The sequence below is a fragment of the Ptiloglossa arizonensis genome, chromosome 9, assembly GCF_051014685.1.
Source record: "Ptiloglossa arizonensis isolate GNS036 chromosome 9, iyPtiAriz1_principal, whole genome shotgun sequence".
NCBI classification, from domain to species: Eukaryota; Metazoa; Arthropoda; class Insecta; order Hymenoptera; family Colletidae; genus Ptiloglossa; species Ptiloglossa arizonensis.
Window position 1 is genome coordinate 8,320,673 of NC_135056.1, and position 27,062 is coordinate 8,347,734.

At 39.2% G+C, this 27,062-nt stretch overlaps 2 protein-coding genes across 4 annotated transcripts in view; one reads left to right on the forward strand and one right to left on the reverse strand.

Annotated features, from left to right (window-relative positions):
* Positions 1 to 14,375, forward strand: part of LOC143151271 (uncharacterized) — a 159,997-nt gene extending 145,622 nt beyond the window's left edge. The window contains exons 4-8 of one of the 2 annotated variants that reach the window (XR_012993278.1): positions 2,963 to 4,823; positions 5,820 to 6,379; positions 10,878 to 10,998; positions 11,761 to 11,992; positions 12,188 to 14,375. Coding sequence is in view for 1 of the 2 variants with exons in the window: in XM_076320246.1 (XP_076176361.1) it covers positions 2,963 to 4,823; positions 5,820 to 6,379; positions 10,878 to 10,998; positions 11,761 to 11,797 (2,579 nt within the window). In the remaining variant the exon portion in view is untranslated. Of the gene's footprint in view, positions 1 to 2,962; positions 4,824 to 5,819; positions 6,380 to 10,877; positions 10,999 to 11,760 lie in introns of both variants that reach the window. The other variant, XM_076320246.1, reaches the window with a different exon arrangement.
* The window catches only part of LOC143151272 (uncharacterized), an 80,664-nt gene continuing 65,872 nt past the window's right edge, over positions 12,271 to 27,062 (reverse strand). For both annotated transcript variants that reach the window (XM_076320248.1, XM_076320247.1), the window contains 3 exons: positions 18,563 to 20,497; positions 13,185 to 13,383; positions 12,271 to 12,456 (listed from right to left, as the gene is read on the reverse strand). In XM_076320248.1, the coding sequence (XP_076176363.1) occupies positions 12,408 to 12,456; positions 13,185 to 13,383; positions 18,563 to 20,495 (2,181 nt within the window). In that variant the 5' untranslated portion in view covers positions 20,496 to 20,497 and the 3' untranslated portion in view covers positions 12,271 to 12,407. The remainder of the gene's footprint in view (positions 12,457 to 13,184; positions 13,384 to 18,562; positions 20,498 to 27,062) is intronic.

The window sequence follows — 27,062 nt, forward strand, 5'->3', positions numbered from 1 at the left end:
TTAATTTGATTATTTAATAATCGTTGCTTCTCAAGTTTCTCGATTCAGCATTAAACTTAATCGTGTTTCTAAATCCTTACACATTTGTAGCTTTAAAATTAGGTCGATCTTCAGTATTCTATATCGACACAAGTAAGATGAGTGTTTACGTTAAAATAAAGAATGAAAAATTTGAAAATCGTATTCCACGATATATGTTTTACAAAATAAATATTTGATCAAATATATTTTACCAAAATAAATCACCCATCATTTCTACAGTATCGCAGAGGTCTATGACGACTGTCGACACGCAAACAATGTATAAAAAAATCTGAAAATCGTGTTTCTCTGTTTAACCATATTTCATCAAACTAAATCACCCTCCCACCTATACATTACCACAGTAGGGGAGAGACGAGTGTCTCGAAATCTAAAAATCGTGTTCCATTACCCGACCATATTTTATAAAAATACATCACCCTCCTGCTTCTTACCACAGTAGAGGTGAGATCATCGTTGCTAAGAAAATAATATCAATATATAAAAATTCTGTTCTACTACTCAACCATATTTTACTAAAATAAATATACCCTCCGCTTTTAAATTACCAGAGGTGAGATGACGGTTGCTAAGAAAATAATATCAATATCTGAGAATCGTGTTTTACCATTCAACCATATTTTACTAAAATAAATCACTCTTCGCTTTTAAATTACTATAAGAGAGATGAGGCGAGCGTTGTTTAGAAAATAACGGATCAAAACTTTGAAAATTGTATTTCGCTATTCGATCATATTTTACCAAAACAAATCACCCTCCGCTTCTACATATTATTAAGTTGTTCAATAAATTTTATCGAACGACGAAACTTATTGACCAACCAAGTACTATTCTCTTCGATAAGTTATATCGAACGACGAAACTTATCGAACAACCTATCATATTACCACTGCAAAAGTGAGATCAACGTCCCTACGAAAGCAATTAATCAAACATCTAAAAATCGCGTTCCACCGATTCGTCCATATTTTACGAAAATAAATCACCATCCACCCGTTGTCGTTTACGGCACAGCACCGCGTAGAAACAATTACGTGAACGCGTTCTAACTATTCTCTTCAATAAGTTTTGTCGTTCGATAAAAACAATCTATCATAGATAGAACAACCTATCATACTACCACTGCAAAATTGAGATCAACGTCCCTACGAAATCAATCGATCAAAGATCTAAAAATCGCGTTCCACCGATTCGTCCATATTTTACGAAAATAAATCACCCTCCATCCGTAGTCGTTTACGGCACAGCGCCGCGTAGAAACAATTACGTGAACGCGTCCGCGTGAGCTGACGTTACGTGTCGCCTTAACGAGGCCATATCGCAACCCGGTAGTCCGTCTGTCGTGCGTGCTACCGCGTGCGTTATCGCAAAACACATGTACCCGATACCTGAGCGGCCTGACAATCGTTCGGCATCGTATAGGAGCCGAATGGCCCGGCCCCGTTAACCGGGGTGACACCTCGAAAAAGTAGTCCCAAAATACGCGGAACCACCGCTCTCTCGGGCAGCTCGTCTCTGTTGCTCGAGTTCCTCCGCGAGCGTTCCTGGGGGCGACCATATGTCGACCGCGAACACGGATGCCGCCGGGTGGTTTTTCGTAGTACGAGATGGCCCGGTATCTCTTCCACCGACTCTTCTTCTGCCTCCTTATTGGAACGCGTGCAGCTGAAGGTCCGCGGACTCGGCTGGATTCCGGGAAATGTTTCGAGTCTGCGTCTTTCGTACGACTCGCTTATAGATCGCGGTTAGGTGTCCTCGTTATAGTATAGCTGTTCCTATTGGGTCGATGCTGGAATTCTTTGGATTTCTTCTTAGGAAACTAGAATCTCCTAGCACGAATACGCGAAACTTCGACTCAACGAACCGTTTCTCCTTCTTTGCGTTCAGCAGCGTTCGAGGTTGCGTTTAACGACGTAGTTGAAGAGATTATTGTACCGTTTTATGCTAATTTTTGTGTATTTTTTTTCCTCTCTTTTCTACGGTGTAATAAACTCGTTTTAACGTTGTTGTTCGTTTCAATGTTGCGATTCGATCGTGTTTGTTTCTGCGAGATCTATTTATTCGTTCGGTTTTGGGAAGTTGTATCGATTATGGTAGCATGGTATAATCATGGTAACCATGATAACGGGTTGTATGAAAGCCGTTACTTTATCTTTGTAATTTATTCTTGGAACCTGTAATGTTTCCTTTGTCATAATCCAGGTGTACGATAATAATTCTTCAGAAAGTAAAAGAAGGAAAATGTTTGTTTTATTATAAATTATCTTTCATCGAATTTCATTCGTTCGGAAAAAATAATTCTATCACAGTAAAATAATGTATAATGAAAATATTTGATAAATTTGTTTTTTTCCATAACTTCAAAGTAAGTCATACCTAGGATTATATTCTTAAATAATCAACCGTTAAAAATGGTAAAAGAGACATTTTTTCGATTCGACACCATAACAATCCTCGTTAATATGGAGGAGTCTACCGCGAAGGATATTAAACATGTTTAATGCGTAATGCTAAAAAAACTAAATGTACCTTGTAAACACGTGGAAGCATTTGGTATACTACAGTGATATTTCTACTGTATCTTCGCTCATTTTTATATAGAATGGAAAGTTACAAAGGTATATTTACTGTAAAAGTAAATACGTACGCAAGAGGTTACAAAATTAATGTACACCTTTACCCCTGAAATTTGTTAATAAATATATCTCATCGCATTTCTACTATACATATTTATCACTTACATACAGTCACGTATACATAAAGAATTAATATCATAATTAAACAATTCTTCACAAAACGAATATTTCCGTCTTAGATATCATCATTATAGATAAACGAGAGTATAAATTCGAAACCTAATGAAACCAAATTTGACACAATTCACATCGAAAATTAACCATCGTTCCTGTACCCTTTTCAGGCTCGAGTTTCGGAGTCTGGGGACGCAGGATGAGCAAGAAGATAGATTCGTTCCGACGGGCTGGTTCCCGCGAAACGATCTGCTCGATTTCCGAAAGATCCGACAACGGGAGCAACAACAACAACAACGATAGCACAACCAGCAACAACAACAACCTGAGCCCAAAAATGGAGAAAACACTGCCAGACACGAAGCCAGACTCGAAACTTGACAAAAGAATACCGGGAACGTTCCACAGATCACCGTCACCCTTCAAATCCTTCTTCATTCGTATGGGTTCCACGGGGATGTTGAATTCAGCGAGAAGCAACAGACGATCGCAGAACGTCGAGGACAGACTAAAGACATCAGAGAAAGAGAATCTGTTCAGGAGCTGTAGCACCAGTCAGCTGAACACCAGTCCGACTTACGTGAAAGGAGACGATCCCTCGGAAGGTATCGACCTCCAGATCTCCAGCCACAAGGACAAGACCGTGTCCTGTGACGATTTGGCCCGTCAGAACGACGACGCGTTCGACAACCATATCGGTGACACCTCTACGACCCTATACCCCCTGGGTGGTCCGTCGATGACGAGCTTCAGTTCCTGCGATTTCGGTCAGTCGAGGAACGATACACCTATGAGAAAGAGCAGCAGTTGCGACTTCAAGGAGACCAAGAAGTCCAGTTTCCCGTACGCGTTTCTACGCTCGAAGCTGTCCGTCCTGCCCGAGGAACGTCACAGCACGTTCGCGTCGAAAGACGAACGACTGTTCAAAACCGCCTCCGAGGAGCACTTCCCCACACTGAAGATAGAGGACTCGTACACCGGCACAACGACGCTGGGACGTCGTCGTACCAGGACCAGCAACCTCGGTAGAGGTGGTGCTGGCAAGTGCCAGGAGCCCTCGACCTCCAAGTCGGGACGGAACTCGTACGCGGAATTCCGCAAGAACTCGAACAGGTGCGAGCAGGACAGGTACAGTTTGAATCCAAGCCACCTGGAGAGGATCGACGACAATTTCCAACAGGAGGACACCAGCTGCTACAACTCCTACGACAGTAGCCCGATGTCCCTACGCGGGAATTGCACCGTACGTCACGCTGATCCCGGTCAGGACAGAGTCGACTTTCCAAGTAGGATCAACGAGTCCAGGTTCTCCGAGACGTCCTCGTTGAACGTGGATCTGGACATGGTCGCCACGCTGAGGAATCATCGACGAAACTCAGCGCCGAGCGGCGAGCAGAGGCTCTCGTCGCACTACGTCAGCTCGAACGAGTCCGGATACGACAGCGACGGACCCAGAGGGGAATCAGCGGCCGCTTCGGAGAACGAGGGACTGAGCCTGAAGTGCACGGACAGCTCGGACACCAGTAGCGTTGTCGATTCGGAATTGGAGAAACCGATAAGAAGCTCCACGCCGAGCGAGTGCCAAGATCACGAGAATGGACAGGAGTCTGGTAGAACGAGGGTCAGCTCCGAAACGGATGCCATCAGAGCGGGGAATTCCGAGTTGAACGACGGAATCGACGGGCTCAGGTGGCATCAGAGCAACTCTGGCAGAATGCTGCCCAGCATTCACCAGACGTACGATGACACCGCGATGAATTCCCAGTTCCCTGTCTGCGGGAACGGGCTAGGTGGTTTGCAGAGCTCTCCCAAACCTCTGGGCATCTCGCCACATCGGATGAGATTGCAGCAGGACAAGACCAGGTTCCTCAGCGACATCATTCAACCGCCCAAGAGGGTCAGACGTTGTCGATTGGTGCAGCTGCATAAGAAGGACCCGAAGGAAAGCTTGGGCATTCGATTGGCGCAACAACGCTTAGGGGAGCTGCGGTATATCGTTGTACAGTTGGAGAGCGACGGAATAGCGCACAGGTAAGTTTCATGGTGATCGGTTGGAGGAGGATGGGAAGTGGAGAGTTAGAAGGGAACACGTGATATGGAGATAAAAGAGGACACGTAGTATAGAATTAGAAGGGATCGTGTGGTACAGAGCTAAAACAGGACACGTAGTATAGAATTGGAAGGGATCTGGTGGTACTGAGCTAAAAGAGGACACGTAGTATAGAGCTAGAAGAGGATATGTGATGTAAAACTAAAAGAGGACACGTAGTATAGAGTTAGAGAAAGACACGTGGTATAGAACTAATAGAGGGTATCTAGTGTAGAGTTAGTACAGGATGTGTAGTATAAAACCAAAAGAGGACTGGTAGTATAGAGTTAGAGAAAGATATGTGGTATAGAACTAAAAGAGGACACGTAGTGTAGAGTTAGTACAGGACATGTGGTATAAAACTAAAAGAGGACTCATAATATAAAGTTAGCAGAGGACATATTGCAGAAAGCTAAAATATACGTAGTATAGAGTTAGAAGAAAACATGTAGTATATTATGGTACCAAAGTTATGGTCAAGTAGACTGTCCTATCAACAACTCTGAGCGGTTGGGCATTCGATTGACCAACTTCCTTTGTCTCTGCTACCTTCCTTCGTTTCTTCGTTCTGTGTTCGCTTCTAGACCACTGCCTGTATCTTTCCTTAAGAAAGAGAAACACAAATCAACAAATCGTCTCTTTTTTTACAAAATGGTAAATATTTTGATATCATCGTGCCACAGAAGACACTCGAGACCGCGACAATGAAAAATAAAAGGTAAACGAGGACAGAGTACGGAATAGAGGACAATCTACTCGACTGCGACTTTAACGTTTAGCTTCTTCGTTCGTAGAGCGATCGTAATTCGATGTGTTTCAAATTCGTGGCATTGTCATGAATTTGATACGTTCCTTAGAATAATCGTATTTTCCGACAATAAAGCATCTTACAACCGACGTTTCGTTCGATCAATGTTGAAAGGATGTATTCTCCGCAGAGACGGCAGACTGAGGCTCGGCGACGAGATCGTCGAGGTCGAGGGCAAGGAGCTGAGAACTCTGGAGACCCTGGAGGAGGTCCAGGATTTCCTGAAATCCTTTACCGATAACAAGATACGTTTAATTACCGCCTACGAGGAGACGGTACCGCAGGTGTACGTCAGTCCACCGACATTACCTGGGGAGTACGAGTACCTGGAAAACGCCAAGAATCTTTCCAACCTGTCGTTGATCGACGGTCAGACGCAGCAAGGTGCGCAGCTGGAGAAATCGAGCAAGGCCACCGAGGAGAGCATTCAGTCGACGAAAAGGCCGGACTTTCTACCACTTTCCTGCTTGTCCAAGGAACGAAAAGGTGCAGAGAGTAGTCTCGAATCCACAACGGAGCAGCAACAGTATCTGACGAGGCACATCGCCAAATTCGAAAAGGGTTACGGGAAACCGAGTCTTGGTTTCAGTGTCGTGGGTGGCAGGGACAGTCCTCGTGGTGAAATGGGGATTTTCGTCAGAAGGGTGTTCCCTGGCGGTCAGGCTGACGTCTCCAAGTCGCTGTTTCAAGGTACGGTGAACGAAATTTTGATTCGTTTTTATCTATTGTACACTTGACGCTACTTGTAGCGGTAAACTCGATAAAATTGTAACGGTAACGAGTCGTTTGTTGTTCAAAATTTTGAAAAGTGCTTTTTTATACGTATATGAAACCTCGTTTTATCGTTCGGTATTAGTTTATAGCGTTTCACCTTATGGATATTTTCTTCGCGTTACTCTTTGAAAACTTAAACGCATATTTTTCGATCTTGGTTGTTCCACGCCAAGTAATTTATTCAGTAGTATATCACTTTTGTCTCACATCGAGACTCTTTTGTCGTTTTAGAATGTAAATTTCGAAGTCTATTTTCTTTGGCAAAATGTTCTCGGGTAACAATTCGTATTCACCTTTTGTTTTTTGGAATTGGATTCTTTGAACCTCATCGAAGGTGATTACAGCATCGAAGTATACACAGTATGTAAATAAACATCGATCGCTTCGCGCTTATTCGTACTCAAGAATAGAATTAACCTATGACGAACCGTTATCAAGTGTCACGTTTCTATATTTATACAATGCTTCCAAAAACTGCTACAAAAGAAAGCGTAAACACTTGCTCTGGCTTTGAACGTACGAACGTATTCCTATTTGCATCGGACCACATAGGTATCTTCGAAGTTAAATGGGGAAAGGGTAAATTGATTTACGAGTACCATTAGTTGTCTATTTCAGTAATCGTTCACGAATATTGTAGACAAAGGCCTTCTTAATAATTAAATAATTTTAAAAAGTAGTTTGAAACGTGTCAAATTGACCTCTTGGGTAATTCCAGTGTTAAAGTTAGAATTATCCATTCTAGTTCACTTTAATATAATTCTTAACACGCCTGTCGCGCACTGACGCACTTTTACACAAGGATTTCCTCGAAATTTGTTTGCGAAAAGTAGAAATAATCGATAGTTCATTGGTACTTGGTATTTCATAGCTTTGCTAACAACAAGTGGTGTTATTTAAAAGTTTACGAGTATCCAATGAAGAAGGAAACAGGAAACAAATTGACCTCTTTGGTAGTTCCAGTGTTTAATCCTTTTCGCTGAAACTGTGGAGGTTGGCAGGGTGGTTTTCAAACGAAATGATATAATCCGGTTTGGCGAAAACGAATCAGATTGAAAACCAACGATCCATACGCTCGAATCCGTATGATCTCGCGTTAAGATCTCGTCAAGACCTCCGGTGCTCCTTTTACAGCCTTACGTATCTAGGACGTAATCGGCGTCATTCCGCTCTCGACGTGACGCAATCCGTCGCGGATTCCTCGTCCAGATCGCGCGAGGATCTCGTTCCATCGACATAGTTCGCTGTTTCAGGATCAGAATCTCGCCGGGCGTGAATATGGGAGGAGCGTGCCGATTCGTCACGTACGCGTCGCCGTCGTCGTCGCTCGTGCATTCACGCCGTGGACGCCACGGACACATCTCGAATCTTTAATCCGACACCTAACGTCGCGTGCATTTCTAAACAGTCCGCCCCATCTCGCCCTTTTGCTTCCTTTCGTTCGCTTCGTTTCTTGCCCTCCTCTCGTTTCTGTCTCCCCACTCCCCCCCTTTGTAACGTGCCACCGGGACGACGCTTGCCAACTTGTCAGCTTTGTCAGCGCGATCTTTTCTACCGTTTTCTCTCTCGCTGCCAGACACCGCGATTCTCTCGTTCGTTTTGCAAATCGAAAGAAAATATAACGACGAACAGATACGGGCGCGAGGGACCCTCCAAATTGGCCAGCCGCTCGAGCGAATCCAGTTAAATGTATAGTACGCGCGTGAAAAGATTGCGGACGGTATTTTCTCTCGTTTGTTTTGAAAATCGAAGGAAAATGTAACGACGAACAGAACCGAGCGCGAGGGACGCTCCAAATTAGCTAGGTATTAGAATCGTCGATCCAGTTAAATGTATAGTACGTGCGTGAAAAGATTACACGCGAGGTTTCTCTCTTCATTTTGAAAACGGAAAGAAAAATATAATGACGAACAGAACCAAGCGCGAGGGACACTCCAAATTGGCCAAATATTCGAATCATCGATCCAGTTAAATGTATAGTACGCGCGAGGAAAGATTGCAGACGGAATTTCTCTCGTTTGTTTTGAAAATCGAAGGAAAATATAACGACGAATAGAACCAGGCGCAAGAGACGCTCCAAATTATCCAGGCATTCGAATCATCGATCCAGTTAAATGTATAGTACGTGCGAGAAAAGATTGCAGACGGAATTTCTCTTGTTTGTTTTACAAATCGAAAGAAAATGTAACGAGGAACAGAACCGAGCGCGAGAAACGCTCCAGATATTCGTATTGTCGATCCAGTTAAATGTATAGTACGCGCGAGAAAAGATTGCAGACGGAATTTCTCTTGTTTGTTTTACAAATCGAAAGAAAATGTAACGAGGAACAGAACCGAGTGCGAGAGACACTCTAAATTAGCCAGACATTCGAATGAATCGTCGATCCAGTTAAATGTATAGTTCGCGCGCGAAAAGATTGCACGCGGGGTTTCGACGGGTTGTATTCATTCAGGGGTCGTTCCTTCGAACGCGAAAATAATTATCATGTGTTTTATGGTGACTCGTGTAAAAAAGCATACGAGTAACTCAGTCAATCGTTTGACTACCCAGAACATATATTTATTGTTATCTTTCGACGACTTCTACTTTACTAATCTTAGATTCTCATCGGAAAATAAAAGTATTTACGATAGAATGGTGTCTGTATCAAAAAATTCAAAAGTAGAGTGGTCGAAGTTTCGAAACATAATACAAACATATATAGACTGAATAATCTATCCCATAGACTGAATAATTTACAAAAATCACTAACAGAATTCGATCGTTCGACTTTGAAACCATTTCTACGTTAAACAATTAACCAAGACACTAGGAATCCATCCGCGACGTGAAAATCCTATACTCGCATAGTCGCGAGAAATGCCTGAATTCAATCGAAGCATCTGGGAGCCATTTTCAATGGCGTCGCGATCTCGGGGCATTAACGTCGAATCGAATTTCGCGCACACGCGTGTGTCGTCTCGTCTCCTACGCGATTTTTGCCGGGCTCCCGTCGCGGTAGGCGGCAACACGTTATATAGGCGGGTTTCACGCAACACGTTTCGAGTTTCAACCGATCCCAACGCTTTTTACGAGCACGCGAACGTCCGCGGTTTCCTCGTGCCACTGCACCCTGCCTCACGCTTGTATAACGGACCTGTCGGTCGTTGCAGTTGCATAAGCACAGGGGCGACGCATCTCCCGCTGTTGCTAAAAAGGCCAAAGCTGTCTGTTAAGGTTCGAGACGTGGATCGAGTTCACAATGCGGACACGACGTTTTCGCTGTTTTTGGGATCGACCCCCTTGTCTTGGCGCCACTCGATTCACGAGCAAAATCATCCGTTCGAATGTTCATTGCGAATAATCAATGACAAATCGGGACGAAATCCCGATCCATCGAGGACAGGGACGAGCAAAATTTCATTCGAATAAAACCAATGTATAACGATTTATCAAAGGTCGGACGGTTCAATTTTCAATTAGCTCGATGTGAAATATTTCATTCTGTAATCGAATTTTTCCATTTTTATTTCACGTTTAAAGTTGTTCATTTTTTGTTTGGTTTACGGCTATATGCTTGGATGTTTAAAAAAAAAATGAATTTTTCCTTTTTTTTTTGTACTGTGTTATTAATCCCTTCGAAGTAACCTTGTACTCTTCCGGTCTTTCGGATATATGCACAACAAACATAATTTGTGAAAATTTTTAAATTAACTTTAGAAGGAACTGTACGGTGAATAGAAAAGTTAAATAAACACTATCTCTGTCTTCTCTAATAATGACAAAATTGACTGAAGTTTTATTTCTCGCATACTTGTGACTTATTTGATTTTATTATTTTTAAGCAGTTCGGATGATATGTAAATCTACATGTCTGTGAAAATTATAGTATCTCGAAGAAATCAATTCTCGCTCGACTGCTTTTACCGAAACTATAATCACGTTTTCCAAGTCAGTGGATACGACATAAACGATTTGAGTCGAGTTTTCAAACCGAATCAACGATTACAATGGAATTTTGCTTGGTAATAGTTTCTAAAATATTTTTAACCAACTGCACAGATCTCTGAACACTAGCTCATCTTGGCAACTATGTAATTCTTTGATACATGCTAATAGTGTTTGACTACTTGAGATACTTTTCTCGTTTTTGAGGTAATGGAGTTTGTGGTAAATTAATACTACAGTATTCAGCATTAACCTTATATTTATGCGAAACGAGTAGGTGCACATCCCATCCAGTTTTACTGCTTTATTACAAACCGGTATCAAGTCGTTTATTTCTACCTGGAAGTAACATACGAAGAATAGAAATATAATTATTTTAATGATACTTAATTGTACGTATTATAAAATTAATGATTGAATTTTGGTTTTATAATGCGCTTCTTGCGAAACGACGACTATTGCCGACTTCCACTCTTTTTGTTTTAGGCGACGAGATACTGAGCTTGAATGGAAAGGTTCTGCGTGGTTATACACATCAAGAAGTTATTGAATTATTTAAAGCGGTAAGAGAAGGTCCTGTTGAGCTGGAGATCACAAGGAGACACAGGTACCGACATAAATTAACGTTATATAGGGTACTGACAAAGGTCAGGGCCTCTTTTTTCGAGATTTCATCGATACGAGACGATGAATTTATAATTATCGCAAATTCGAAATGCCGACGATGAATTTTTAAGAAAATAACCGATCGTGAGCCGACATTTGGATAATTTTTTTCATTCCCTGTTCAGAATATGAAAATTGCAAACTTCGAAATTAAATTTCTTTCGCATGCCCTTGGTAAATTGTGAAAGTTTCGATTTCGACATATGCAATAAATATTCTCAAGTTTTTTTTTTTGGACAACAATAATGCATTGAAAATAAATGGAGTCTGTACATTTATTCGGATACTTATTTTGTTAATTGTTTTTATTCGAACAGCAACTTCTCCTTATTACATAATTTCAAATAAAAAATAATTATTGACACTCCCTCTAACGTAATGCACAATTTTAATTCCTTATACGTTATGGAGAACTTTACCCTTTGAATCTCGTGCATCTTTTAAATAATAATAACGCCCACCTCGCATCTCATAATCTCAATATATACTTTTTGATATTAAATAAGATCCTAAGCACGAAAATTAATATAAAATCGAACAAGGCCGTGAGTTTGTTAATGTATTACGATCAAATATTTATTATCCGTTGCAAAATTCGTTTATCGAGAAATAGAAATATAAAAATGCATCAGGAAATATATTTATACTCGTTTATTTAAAATCGTGCGATACCTTCTCCGATAAAATGTATCCTTTGTTTCAGGTACCCAAAAACTATTCAGAAATCCGCGCCATGCTGAAGAGGTTGGCGACGTGGACGAATCTGCCCACCGGAAGTGCTCTTTCGATTCAATTCTAAGCGACCTTATCGCTCGCTGCGTACGAAGTTTTAGGATTCTAGTCTATCAGAAGGAATCTTCGATCTTTGATGTTTATTTCGATTAATTTATTTATCGCGGCACCGCAGTTGCGTAGTATAAGTTTATTATGAAATGGTTATTATTATTATTATTATTAAAATTATTATTATTATTATTGACATTATTATTATTACTAATATTATTAAAATTATTAATATTATTATTATTATTATTATTATTATTATTATTAATATTATGCTGACTATAAGATTTTATACAGATACGTTACAGCAACGTGAATCTATTGTATGCGACTTTTTTTTATTATAGAGGACAATAAAGAGGACGTACTTTTAAGGTGCTTGAGGATCTGCTTTGAGGGGATGTTGCGCGCAACAGCCAATAACATCATGTTAGAAAGTTATTAAATAATAATTTTATTACCAAGAAACTTTACAAATTTACAATATGTACAGGTTCCGCATTTATTTTTTACAGAGGTTGCGGAATTCTTCTCTTCTTTTTTACAATCTTCTTGTACAATGTTCTCTTATGCGTCGACGAGTAAAAGGTCTGCGCACGACTTAGCCTTCGTTGCCCTGTAACACCGGAAGTTATCCATGCATTCTTAAACTAGAATTTTTCATTCCGTCGCTCTCGGACCGTCAGTAAAAACGAGGTTGTTGCTCTGTAGTAAAAAATGCCATTCTATTCCTTTAACTTTTTTCTTCGAAACATGTATTCGAGAACGTCGAAACGATTTTGGAAATAATGGAGAAAATAAGATCCGTAATCCAAACGTCGCGAATCTACGATGTTATGGAACCTGAAGTTTTTTTTAAACATCGCTTTCCAACATTCCCGTTTGAGAAAGACACAATATCTCTCGATTCCTCGAATCTTCCTTTACGAAAATTATATTCCAAAGGAACAGATCGATTCCCGCTACTTGAGAAATAAAAATAAAATCTACGAACTTCGAAACGTGACAAAAGCTCCGTGAGTATTCAGAATAAAAATTTCGAATTGCTATGATCTTATCGTTTCTAAATTCTCCAAAATTGTACCGCTCGAGAAAGATACATATTTGGTAGAAAAAGGATCATAGAATGGGATAACTGACGCGATGCTTGTCGAAATAAGAATTTCACCACGGGACGATCTTACATTGAACGCGAATCGTTTACAAAAATTTTTACAAATTGATCAATATTATTCGAACGTAGTACGATAATATCCTTGTAAGGACAAGATGTAGTATAGTCGTTGATAATAATCGTAGAACAAAGCGTAGAGTCAGTTGCCTTTGAATAATAATTATACTCACTGCAATTCCTTGTTTTTCACACGTCGACAAAGGTGCAAGGCAATTGGTCCAGTTTTGATATTACGGAAAAGCTGAACAGCCTTTCTGTGTGTTAAGTCGTGACAAACGTGGCCATTCACTGCCAAAATCTCGTCACCTGCGCGCAAACGGCCATCTTCGGCGGCTTGCCCTCCTGGCAATACCGATTTTATAAAGATACCTACGACGAATAAACAATATCGTTAGAACATACGAAAGATGAATTGAATAGCAGGTAACTGAAATTCGCAGAGAATAGACACAATATAGTAGCCCTTAACTGTACTATTTATTTACAGACAATAGATAATTAATAAGTGAACGCATAATAAAACTCACTACGATTAATAATTAACGTTTACGATTAACCAAACAGATTTAGAATCGAGTAACGACTCAGTATTAGTCGAATATTCTGTAGCCAGTAGTGAATTTCTACTCGTGTTACGATTTAAAATTAAAACAGTTCTTGTACATGCGACTCCGTGGGATCTTAACGTTTTATAGTTACGAGTCCCAAATAATCGAAAAACGTTACGAAAATAAAGTCAATCCACGTTCAAACAAAAATTTTAGACATTCGTTTACATATCCTGGATAGTTTCTTTTATATCGCGGTACCACGAGATCATAACATTTTGTATTTACGAATCCCATATAATCGTTACGAAAGAAGATCGTTACGAAAATAAAGTCAATCCAGAAATTCACCGACACAAAAATGTCAGACATCCGTTTACCGGACCTGGATACTTTCTTTTGCAGACGGCAGTTTCAAGCGTTGAAATATTTCAGCATTTAGGTTTACAGACCTTAGATCGCTCTAAGTTCAAACGAGTTTACAACTACTCTCTGCACAAACTGTAAAGTCAACGAAGCAGTCGATCAAACAAGTCTACTTCTCTGTCAATATACAACTTGGAAATCAATTTCTATCTTACTGTCGAAATCAATTTCTATCTTACTGTCGAAATAAATTTCTATCTTACTATCTAACTCAATTTCTATCTTCTGTTTTAAAATTGATTTCAAATAGCGCTAGAAATACGAGACAGTTGGATGATCACCATGCTGACGCTTATGAAACATGTGTATTAATTGACTCAACTATTTAACGAGGATTTGGCAATAGTAGGCTTATACTTGTCGCACTATATATTTATCATCCTGCGTGTTCCCCTTTCCTTTAAGTTATCACAATAACATGTTACATATTTTCTAAACACTGCTTGTGTTCAAATAGCTTAATCTCATCGTTGAGTTGTAATCCACATATTATGTTCTATAAATGTTATAATTTTCCTACCAAGTATTGAATATCCCGTTATCGAGAATCAGTCTCTAACCTTCTGGATACAGTAACAGAAATCAACAACAGAATCTGAACATTTCTATCCTTTTGATACTTATGAAGGACCCACTGTATCGTGCAACCTCTAGCTCTGACATATCATTCTCAAACCCGACTACTTTTACCCTTCCAGGAAACAAAAGTAACATCCATAAGATATACCATGTGCCTCGGAAAAATGTACTCTTAAACCTCGTTCCTTGCCTTGAAAGTTCTCGGGATAGAAAGCCACTTGCGTTACTTCGTAGCATCCTGAACAGCATTGAAAAAGTTCGATGTCCTCGACACTTCGATCGAGAAACAAACGCTTTGACGCGTGCGAATCCGATAAAAGTATTCGAAACCGACTCCATCGCGATGTTCACCGTGTCCGTGAAACGCAGCACGTACGAGCCGGTGTGGCCACGTTTGCGGGGATCGTAACGAGCGCGTAAAACCCGGGACTGCTTGTATACACGCGTAGAAAATTTATCGACTACGCGCAACCTTAAACCGAGCAAGCGCGTAAATGTTATGGCAGGAAACCACTGCCATTTCTAAGCAGCAGTCGGTACCGCGATCGGTGATATTTCTGCTTGTTTGAGGACCGAGCTTCTCCAAACAGACATCCACGAAAGCGAAGTAACGCACGACGATAAGAGCCGCGCGAGGATTAAACCACGATAACACCGACGCCGGGATATTTTTATCGAAACCTTCAAAATCGATGTGAACGAGTACACTGGTATGTAGAACACCAGAACCGCGAGCCAGAATCTGAAGGCCCTTGCAGAGTTTCGAAATGTTGAGTCGTTTAATCCTCTCCTCGCTATAGATGTTCACTTGGCGAGGTTGGAAATTACTTGACTCGACTTGTAACCTATAGGAGGAACTATCAATTAGTATTGAATCGTATTCTTCTATTTTTGAAGTAAAAAAGACTTGAGTTTTATATTTATGTTATTCATCAAGCAACGAACTTGTAGAATTTCGAAACATTGAATTGTTGATTCTTTCCTTACTGTAGATTCTTATACAGCGAGGTTCAAAAGTACCAGGCTCGACTTATAACGTGTAGGAGGAAATACCAATTAGTATTGAATCGTATTCTTCTGTTTTTGAAGTAAACAAGGCTTGAGTTTTATATTTATGTTGTTCATGAAGCAACGAACTTGTAGAATTTCGAAACATTGAATTGGTGATTCTTTCCTTGCATTAGATTCTTATATAGCGAGGTTCGAAAGTACTAGGCTCGACTTATAACGTGTAGATATAAATATCAATGAATATTGAATTGTATTCCTTTAGTTATTGAGGGTACAAAAGGCTTGCGTTTGATATTTTTATTATTCGTTGCATTTGAAAATTCGTTTTCCTGTTAAAAGGATGCCACGAATTGACTGCGCTAAAAAGTTTTCGAAGCTCTGCAAAAGTTAAAAAAATTTAGAGCCAATAGTGACTGTAGGTCGAAATCTTGGTTCGTTATCCTAGATCCTTAATCCGATCACAAATCCTTTTTCAACGTGAGAATCTATGGAATGGCGCTTCTTCAAGGAAGGCAAAGTCAATCTATGAAAACGTAATTGCTAGAATTCTTTGAAATGATGGGGGCACTGTTTTGGTTGACTTTAAGGTAAGCAAGACTCCGATAAACGGTGAATACAATAACTTGCTGCGATAATTGCATTCTTTCATCGTAGAAACAAAACGAGGAAAATTTGACAACAAACTGTGGATTTATTGAATCGAGTTACCAACTACAGCTAAATACTAAATAGAGCTCCAAGTGACTATTATATTATCTATTTACAAAATTATTAAACCATTTTCAAGACAAAGATAAATATTTTTTTAATGTTAGACATATGTTAGCTTCGTGTTATCGCAAATGTATTGAAATAACTTGAGATCAGAGAGGGGCAAAATTCTTATCCGAATAAAAATAACGTACGAAAGATACGAATGACTTTGGTTACTCGTTAAATGAATATTTTAATTTAAATTGTAAAATGAAATTATCATTAAGTCACTTATTATTCGAATAAAATTCTATCCCTCTTCGACGAAAAACTACACTAAAAATGAATACACCATTTTTTATTCCGTAAAAGGCTATTCGAGAGGTCCAGAACTTTTGAACCTTGCTACATATAAATGCTCGAGCGATCGGTTCACCGTGTGCGTTGAACGCCTATAGGCGTTCGTGAAATACATTTTATACATTGCACATAAGTGCTAAGCGTACGAATCTCAACATCGACAGGGTTAAATAAGTCCTTCCTGACTTTGGATTTCAATTTTATACAGGGTGGATTGAAAAAGTTGCTACAGACGAAAAGGTGCCATTTTAGGTCTGAAAATTAATTGAAACGAGAATAAATTTTTCTGAAAGAAATTAACATTCGATTGAAACTCGGTGTAATAAATTTTCCTACAGGCTACTATTACAATCAACATTTTGGCGCCAAATAGCGCACATAATAACCTATTAGATTATTCATTCTTCTCTCTTAAAATAAATAAATAAAACGCTATTAATGGTTCAATTTCCTTTTAGAGATGTCATAACAGATGACTCACAAGTTAAATTAATTTATAATAAGTTTTTAACTTTGTATTGCGTTTCATGATTATGCTCTTCTTACGTTAGAGACAACGTATAACTTTGAATGATTTATTTATTTATGTTTGTTAGAAACTGAGCGATGAAAATCGTTCAAGTAATTGGGAAAAATGCGATTGTCTTCGGCTCGAAATACTTCGCGTCAAATTGTTAATATAATATTAACAGGACCCAAAGTTCGTCTTCATTTCTTCGAACGAAGCATTATATTTTTTATTCCGTAGAGTGAGTTCAACGATCCATCGTGAGTCATTAAAGATTCTAAACGCATAATCAATTCATCTTGTATTCCGATAAAATAGTAGAATTGGTAGTGTTTCGAATTCTCTGTTCGAATACCATCGAACCGATTAAGTAATTAGTATTAGCTAGTTGAGTACGAGGTAGTGTAGCGACAACGAGAGTATACAATAATATTGGGACTGGTACTGAACAACGAATAAAACTGTTGTTGCTTGACAGGAAATGTTGAAGGCTTTCAAAAATTTTATTATATACGAATTTTATGGTAAACAACACGTTGAATGCTGTCACGAGGTTAGTGTGTTGATGTTAACTGATCTCGAGATTGATAATGAACCTTCAAATTAGTCTGTTAATGTTAACGAGCTCAGAATTAACATGTTACGTAGAAATAGTATCGAACTCTTTAAAGAAACGACTGTTGCATAATCGTATTAAGATTTATAAAGTATAAAAACTTTGTACTACATACGTTTAAGGTATCTTAAGTAATCTCGAAATTAATACAGATTGCTCTCGAACTAAACGATCATATTGTACCAATATATACTATCGATAGACATAAGAAAATAATGTTATATAAATATAGATTCGAAAGATGCTCGATTAAAAAGTTTACAATCAAAATGAAAACATAATACTTTCTCGTTCGAAAACAATCGCGACACTTTTATATAATGTTGCGCTAATATTTACTTCTACTGACGTTAAATCGATCACCTTTGATGATCTCGAACAGTAAATACAGTCCGTACAAACAGACGAAGCAAATATTTCGTTTGCACATTTCTGTGTTTAATATTTTTCTCATAACTTTTCAACAAAGCACTTATGTACCTACGTTCGCATAACGTTTCTTTTCTCATCTCTGCTCGCGGAATATCTGACACAGATTGTTCAATTTGGGCCACCCTGTAACCTAGTATTAATCGTTTTGTAAGCAGCGCACATAGCACGGTAGTTGAGCCTAGTAGAATTAGAAACGATATCGTAAATACACAATCTGTCCAGGCGCGACACACGAAATTAGCAAACACAATTACGAGGAATTATATTAATCGACTAGAATTTTTTAGAAGCGTCGAGAAAGGATTGAAACACACGCTAAAGTGCTGTATAAAATATTAATCAAATAAACGTTGTATTCAATGACACGTGACTCACCGATGCTTCCTTTGGGACTGTCGCTTCCGCCCACTATGGTGAATCCCAGTGATTTCTTTCCAGGACCCTTCTGGAAAACGACCGTGAGGAACGTTGAAACGGTGGTCCTGGGTCTTCTGGGCAGTGTACAAAAATTCGAGACACTCTGGGAGCCACTGTTGTCCACATTGACTCCAGACTTCTCCGAAGACATGGACCTGTTGCACTCGTTCCTCCTGTCGCGATGATGTCTGCTGTGATGCTTCGTGAACCGTGACTTGGGCGAGTTATCCACAATCACTCCGTGACCGTTCTCCATGTTGACGTTCTCGTAATCGACACTGCTCTCGGTCAGTTTCTTCGGGGACTGATCCAGAGCAGAGTACCTGGAGACGACGATATCCACGTCTCCGGGTCCGTTACCACTGCCAAGAATCTTTCTAGCCTCGGCCATGTTGAGTCCTCGCAGCCTCTTGCCGTTAACGATGAGGATCTCGTCACCGATTCTCAAAGTACCCTCTTTGTCAGCGAGTCCGTTCGGTACCACGTGAGCCACCAGGTAGCCAGGACTCGACTCGGCGGTTTTCGCGATGAAAATACCCAAACACTGATCAGAGCTCTCCCTGGGTAGCTTAACGACCATAGTCTCGGTAGTGTACGATCTGTTCCTGATGACCGGTAACCGAGAGCTTTGATAACCCTCCGAGGTTATCGACTCTTTAGAGTCCATCCTCGCGATAACGTCTTTTCTATCCGAAGTCTTCGAGTCCTGGCGATCTATCAACTCGTTGTTAGCTGCCTGACGGATCTGATTCGCGGAATCTTCGAGCGCATGCGCTCTGGACACGTCCCTCCTGCAACCTCTACCCTCGTTTCGGCCGCAATAAACGTCCAGGCTGGAGAACATCCTCGCGGTTCTCTCGACGTCCACGATGGACGAGGAGGGTTTTCTAGGTGGTAGTTGCGGCGCGGAATTCAAAGACGAGTCGTTGAGGCCGTTCAGCAAACCGGAAGCGCTGCTGCTACATCTGTCGTCGAGAAGCGAACTGGTCGCGGAATCGTTATCCAGGATCCCAGAATCGTTGTCGTCCTGGTCCTGTTCCTCGTACAAAGGATTCGTGCGGAGTTCCTCGAGACCTGGTAAAGTACCGTACGAGAAACTCCTCAGTCTTCTTCTTTCTCTGTCCTTGCCCTCTTTCTTGTAGATCTTCGCGATCAGTTTACTGGTGGAGCTCTTCAAGTACCTGTCCTGCATGGCTCGAAACTTAGCGGCCAGACAACTGGACGGCGTGATACTGTCGAATTGGGAACCGTCTTTGAACGCTGGATCCTCAGTGCTGGTAGATACTTCCGTATCCTGGTTTATCGATCTACCGGAACCTCGATGATTGTGAACGTACTCTTTGCTCTTGCGCCATCTGCGACAGTGTTGATTGGCGTTCTCCTCGACAATGTCCTTCTTCGGTGGTCCGATTGGTTTCTGACCAGGTGCAGGACGAAAACCAAGGATAGAGAAACGTTCTTCTTGTTGTTTCCTGTGCGGTAGCCTACTCTGAGACTTCGAGCGTCTTTTCCTCTTCGCTTGCGTCTTCTCTTCCTCTATGATCTCCTTCAGATCCGACTCGCAGACCGATCTGCGAAATTCGTTCCTGGTGATGCCTCGTTGGTTCAACTCGCACGTGGAACGAAACTGCAGCTTGTCCAGGTCCTCGTCCTCTTCTTGGTCCTCGTCGTCGGAGTCTCGGTCCTTGAAGAAGTTCAGTCTGGTGTTTCTCACACGGTCCAGGATGGGATTACGTTTCTCCCCGATCCGCCGCCTCTCCTCTTGGATTCTCTTCTTATCCTTCTTGGCAGGACTCCGCTCGGTCGTCACTTGCGACGTCTGCACGTTGTAACAGTTCCTTTCTGATTCGGAACTGGAGGATTTTCGACGAGCCCATCGCACTGGGGACATGTCTGTTAAAAAGAGAGAAAGTGGTTAGTAAATAGAAGTCACGCTTCGAAAATTTATTTATCTGCATTTAGGTTTTGTTATAGTTATAGAGGGAGTGAGTAAATTAAGTATAACGTAATGCAAAGATTGAATAAAGGAAGTATAACGTATTACGAAAACTAAATAAAGTAAGTATAACATATTGAAAGGATTAAATAAAATAAGTTTTGTTTAGTCTTCGTAATATCTTATACTTATTTTATTTAATCTTTTCAATACGTTATACTTATTTTATTTAATCCTTTCAATATGTTACACTTGTTTTATTTAGTTTTTGTAATATGTTATACTTATTTTATTCAATCTTTGCATTATCTTACACTTAATTTATTTACTCTCTCCAGAACGAGACTACCGTAATACTAGTTCTTCGACGTTTAGATCCTCATCAGGAATTAGATTATACAGTTGCTTGTTTACGTTCTAAGAACGACTATATAAATAGTATGGAGGTATGAATATTTTTAAATATACGTGTCAAAAATACTAGATATAATTAATTAATCGCGATCTAATGTCACCAATCTTCGAAAATTGACACATTACTTCGTTATAGCTCATAACATTACCGTGATGCATATTTTCAAATATTCTATCGGATGATTATAATATTGGATATACGGTCGTTTTTAGAACATGAACATCTAGTCCGCGTAATCTACACTTACCGCCCAACTTACCGATGAGAACCTGAATAACAAGGTTGAAACGTTGTATAACTAGTATTACTGTAATCTCGCTCTAGAGAGTTTCAATAAAATAAGTATAACTTATACACTATCGTACGATGCTTAAAATAACGAACAGCTTTATTGCTTTGCATCAACAGTTGGTGTAAAATCAAAAACTGTGTAAAAAGACAGATCATTTAAATTGAAAGGATCGATCCAGAGTTTGAACAACGTATGGAACATTTTGTCCGTGTGTCGTTAATTTAAAAACGATAACACAAAAATATTTAACGTGCGAAACAGTTGTAAACTTAACGATCTTCGATGATTGCTCCTATGATCCTCATCTGAGAAACTACTTCTTTTCCTACACCCCATTTATAATATTTTTCACCGGTAATTACAAGTTTGCACAAGTTTGCGGGTACTTTCACACTCTTTGAAAACGCAATCCTTTAATTCAAAAGAAATTGCGGCCATTGTAATTTTAAACAGTAGAATTACTTTTTAAAGTACTGGTAAAAGAACGGAGGTTCAACCGACACAAATTACATTTTGTGAAATGTTGTATCAACTGGTTTTTCCTCGTACGATCCACGTGTATCGTTAATCCGTCGCACCAAATGTTCGTCATCTTCTCGACGCGTTTTGTCACCATCTGAGGAGAGTGTAAACGCGAATGAACCTCGAAACTTCGCGAAGCAACAACAGTCACGATGAAAATGATCGTTTTCCGCGAGGCGTGACATTATATGAGTTTCAGTCTGGCTCGAAGACGCTTCGCGCAGGATGTGTGTAAGGCAGGACATCCCGTATGAGCAATTCGCATGAGCACGTTGCTAGAGTAAAAATAGTGACGTGTAGGAGAACAGTATCTCGAGGAAATGGAGGCTGAGAATCGAACGAACGAACCGGAAGTAACGATCGAGAATGAATTCCTTTGAGGTATTGAAAAGTGTCGAACGAAAGAATGCAGATTACAGGAAACGGAATTGTTGGTACCTTTCATTTCGAATATTTAGTTGCAAATATTGATCCGTTAGAAAGACACTATTGTTTCGAAAGAAAATTTTCAACGGTTTGGAAAAATATTTAATTTTTTAAGCGACACGAAATCTAATGCAAAATTTTCTGGATTTCCATGAATTTTTTTCAATCTTTCGTGACTTCTTATTAGTGCTATTTTGTATTTAGAAACGATCAATTAATATCTAATTGCACAATTCGGTTGCATATTTAAGTGAAAATAAACTAAAATTTGCAGATAAGTTTGACGAGTTTCCATATCGTCTTGAAAAATTTTCTTTTCGACACACACGTTACTTTCTGAAACAACGCTTCAAACGATTTCGACGTAGTACTATAGAATTTAGGCCAACGACCGCTGGGGGGTATGGGGCGCAGTTGGAAAACTTATAAGTACTCAGAGTGCAACAAGGGTGGTCAGGGTTGCCGTATACGTTCCATTTAGAACATATAGGGTGAACTTGTCAAAGCATTCTTCCTCGCCAATTTAAACGGAACATTTTAAGTCGCTAGTTACGGCGTTTAAATAATGGGGAAAATAATGAAACGAATTAAACGACTTTGAGACAAAATAAACGAAAGTCAGTTTGAAAATCAGTTGTGCTGGTGTAATTTACAGTGAGTATTGCATTTGAGTGATCGAACAATTGATTATCGATACATCGTACACGGTTGCATTCTCGTCTTTGTCAAGTGCATTTCTAAGGTAACAAATCCACACGTATCGTTACAATTAGAAAAGTACGTAAGTAATTTTAAAATAACGATAAGAAAAGAAAGTCGTTAACCTTAATATTTATTTCCTCGAAAGAAATACTTTCTTCCTTAGACATTTTCTATATTTTTTGAAACAACAGAGATATTAAACAGGTCAAAACGAAAGAAACACACCGTATGTAGAGCACGGATGTTAAATAATTCCTGTACACAAAATTTATTAAATATTTTACAGGTACACGAGTGTAAAATTTCTTGCTCGTGGTATATTAAGTAATTATCATCGAAGAGAACATATCTTGTCAGTGAAAAAATGAATGGGAGCGCGTAACTGATTTAAATGGTGTAATTTTACAATGCGACGTTAATGTTGCATAAATACTCGAGATAGTAACTTTTTGAGCTCCGGGTAAATATTAGAGCGAATTTAGCGAAGTACAGGAAGCGGGTTTCGCTCGATATCTATATTTCTCGAGTATCGACGGTAATGATAGAGAACGTGGCCAGGAGTTACACGGTAAATAGACTTCGAGGTTAGAAAGGATCGAAGAAAGCGTTTCACGGTTGGAGGGTAAAGAAAAAAGCAGATGAAAAAAGAAGAATGGACACCGCGCTTTTGCGGTAAATGTAACACGATAAACCGATGGACGAGAAAAGCAGACAAAGGAGTGATTTCACCGGCGAGAGTCGTTCCGTTGAAACGAGACTGCCGAAACTTGTTCACCGCGTTACGAAATCGAAACCACACCGAGATAATAATTATCGTACAAGCACGTGTAATGATCGTACTTTACGTAACAGCGACTTTATTAATGTAGAGCAACGTGTAATCGACGATTATTGATATCGAAGTTTCGATGAAACCAGATGGAGAGAATTTTTCGATGGGAAATGTAACTCGATGAAAATTTACTTATTTTCGTTAGAGAAACTGCTGGAAACGTGACATTCGAATTTAATTACTGTTATCAATTTCCACGACACGATTGCAGATGTTCAGGGAAAGAACACGACTAGAAATTTCGGTGTAGATAATGAAAAAAGACAGGAAATATTGTCGCGATTGATAGAAGAAATATTTTTGAAGAAATAATTGAAAATGCAGGGCAAAACGAATATGAAAATATTAGGTTGTTCGGAAATTTCGTTTTCTTTTTTGGTAGAAATGATACACGATTTTTTTAGAGTGTATAAACATTTTATTAAATTATATATTCTCCATTTTGGAAAACGAAATCACTTTCCGAACAACCCAATAGTTTAGTAATTTTTGCATTACGAAATGTTCGAAGACCCTGACTTTTTTTCATAGAATTGGTAGAATTTCGTTGATAAATTGTAGAGCTATTAGGAAATATTTAACCACTGACATTTCTTGCTACGAAGGAATTCGTTGAAGTTTGCATAACGTTGCAGAGTTATTGCTGGCCAACAATATCACGAAGTTTTTCTTCGATATCCAAGGTAAGTTTACAAAATACGTCCCATTTTCTTTTTGCATTCGATGTAACAAAATCCATAGGAAGACTAATGACAACATACTTGAGCGAACTTTATTTGAAATGAAAATAAGAAATAACAATTTGAAACAATGTAGTTTCCTCTCGTGTAACATTCGCTTTAATTTGCGTCATGAAGAGTAAAAAAAGACGTTGTTTCGATATATTTTTGTTACTTTCAAAATAATATATTAATCAATTTTGATTTTTACTTATATATAAAACTAAGAATAGAATTTCAGAATAGCTGAACCACGTAATGGAATTTTCTATTCTTCGATTTAATTTCTCTCCTTCGTTTCCATTCTTACATTTTCACGGTAGAGATTAGAACCTAAAATCACACACACCAATAACAAACTACGCAAACGAATCGAGAAATAAAAATAAATTAAATATTCGAATCACATTTTCCACAGAAGCAACGTACCATTATTTTGCACTGTGTATCAATCGCAAAAAATTGCGTTCAATTCACATAACACGGTATCCCCATTGGTACATAGAAAATTTATTTATTTTGTCACCTATGTTACTCCCTACAAGAATATCTCCATTTCGGGTAAAAGAAATGAGAAAAATCTTGCAATGCTATCGCAAAGACAGAAGCGCGGTCGGGTCAACGTTTCGTCCGTCTTAGCGTCGCGTTTCGCACTAAAAACCGCAATGATGTTGTCACAGTCATTCATAGAAATACGCTGACAAACGCTGCGGTTTTCCGGCGAGGGTGTTCGTTCGTCTGCAACGTAAATACGCACGAAGATTAGCGGCATTACGACTGCAGTTGCACGAACACTGGGATTGCTTGTCCCAGAAGAACGCGTCTACTAATCCCGTGGTTATTTTGCAATACTGTTACAGTCGCTGGCGCAAATAACATAGGATTTCTGTAACTCGATAATCCATCCGACGGACGTTCGCGTTATTACCTTATTTCGTAAAATTCAGAACTTCATTAGGCGTTGAAAGATACTTAGCTAGAATGAGAAAAGTAGCCTGACAAATTGCATTTCTTCGAGTTACGTTTCTCAAATTACAGGAATACTAGTTTCCTTTTTCTTTTTCTCGCCGGTAAATTGCACAAGTTGTTCAACAGTTTGCCACGGTGCACCGGCTGCGCGAATCATTAATTTCCGCGGTGAAAAATGTACGAATATTATGGTTCATCGATATAGATGTCTCTGTAGTCATTGCGTTACTTGAGAAACTTTCGAAGGTTGTATAATGGTCTGTAAACAGCAATCTCGGTATTGTTAGTTTATTTACGTTTCGACCAACTGTTCAGACACTCTTCAAAATTAATATTATAATTTATATGTGATAATACACTGTTCGATGATAGTTGTTGCGAAGAAACGTACGATGTTCCGATTTGTATTATCTTCTGATCATTTATGTGCAATTATAGATTATGTGATTCTGTGAAGAGAGTTTAAATTAAGATCGATAATGTTTTCATACAGTTCAACGAATTACTCCAATGTTTATACGAATTTCCTTCTTGCGATTAAACGTTCGGTTTTCTAATATACACTAATTTCTATTCTTCTTTCAAACGCTCGTTTGAAGAAGAATTTTTAATGTTTTTTTTTATTATTGATTTTTAAATGGAGCCTAGGTGACACATCATCGATTGCAAGTTAACTCGTCAAGGTTTCAAACAAAATTTAACTCTTTAGAATTACATTATTACTGTTGTTCAATGTACCTAAATGTAACCAAAATACGTATACATATAAGAGAAGAATTACCATAAAACCTTTTCTTACTAACATCAATTCTTCAAAATTCTTAATAATAGCATACCTATGCCACTAATTGAAAATTGCCCGGTATAATGCATATTTCCTACGCATATACATTTTATACTAATTTTACACAATTCTTATCGCTTCTCAACCATACACAATCCAGTATTTTCGTTTCTACAATCACCACCATACATTTCCATACTGTTACCGTTATTATGTGGGAGACACAGCAAGTTTCATATCTGGAAGAATGTTTCAATTCAAGAGGAATATTATACAAGCTCCTGTTCTCTAGAAATAATAAAGCGTTCAGATAACGGAGGTGCGAAAATAGTGTTTTCTTCTATCGTGTTTCTCTCGAGCCTTTCGAACGAACATTAAAACTTTCCAACGTTTAACGCATTTCCACAAAAACTTCGTGCGTAGACTCGGCGTATACCACTTTAATAGCCTTGTTAAACTTATAAAACATTGCGTGTCTAAAGCGAGCTTCATGGGTTGGTTACTTGCTCAGCTTGCCTAACGCGATAGGTTTTTGTATAAACTTTAAACGTTCGGTGTGTCCAAATACATGGAAAATTCGAGGAAACGACATTCACCAGGTATCGGTCGTTATCCGAAGTTGCGATCTCGTATTTGGAAACGCGAATTAAAAATAGTCGCGAGGTCATTTTACAAAACGTGACCGGTTTAAAGATGGAAGAGAGAGTTTCTGTTGTGTACGAAGCGAGATTCGAATGTTAAGATTCGACAGTTCTTTCTGTTTCTTTTTTCGAGAAAGAGAACTTCGAAACGAAATCTCCACTGCGCTATAATAATTACGATTGGTTGGAATTATTTGCACGCGAATATCGCATCGGTTAA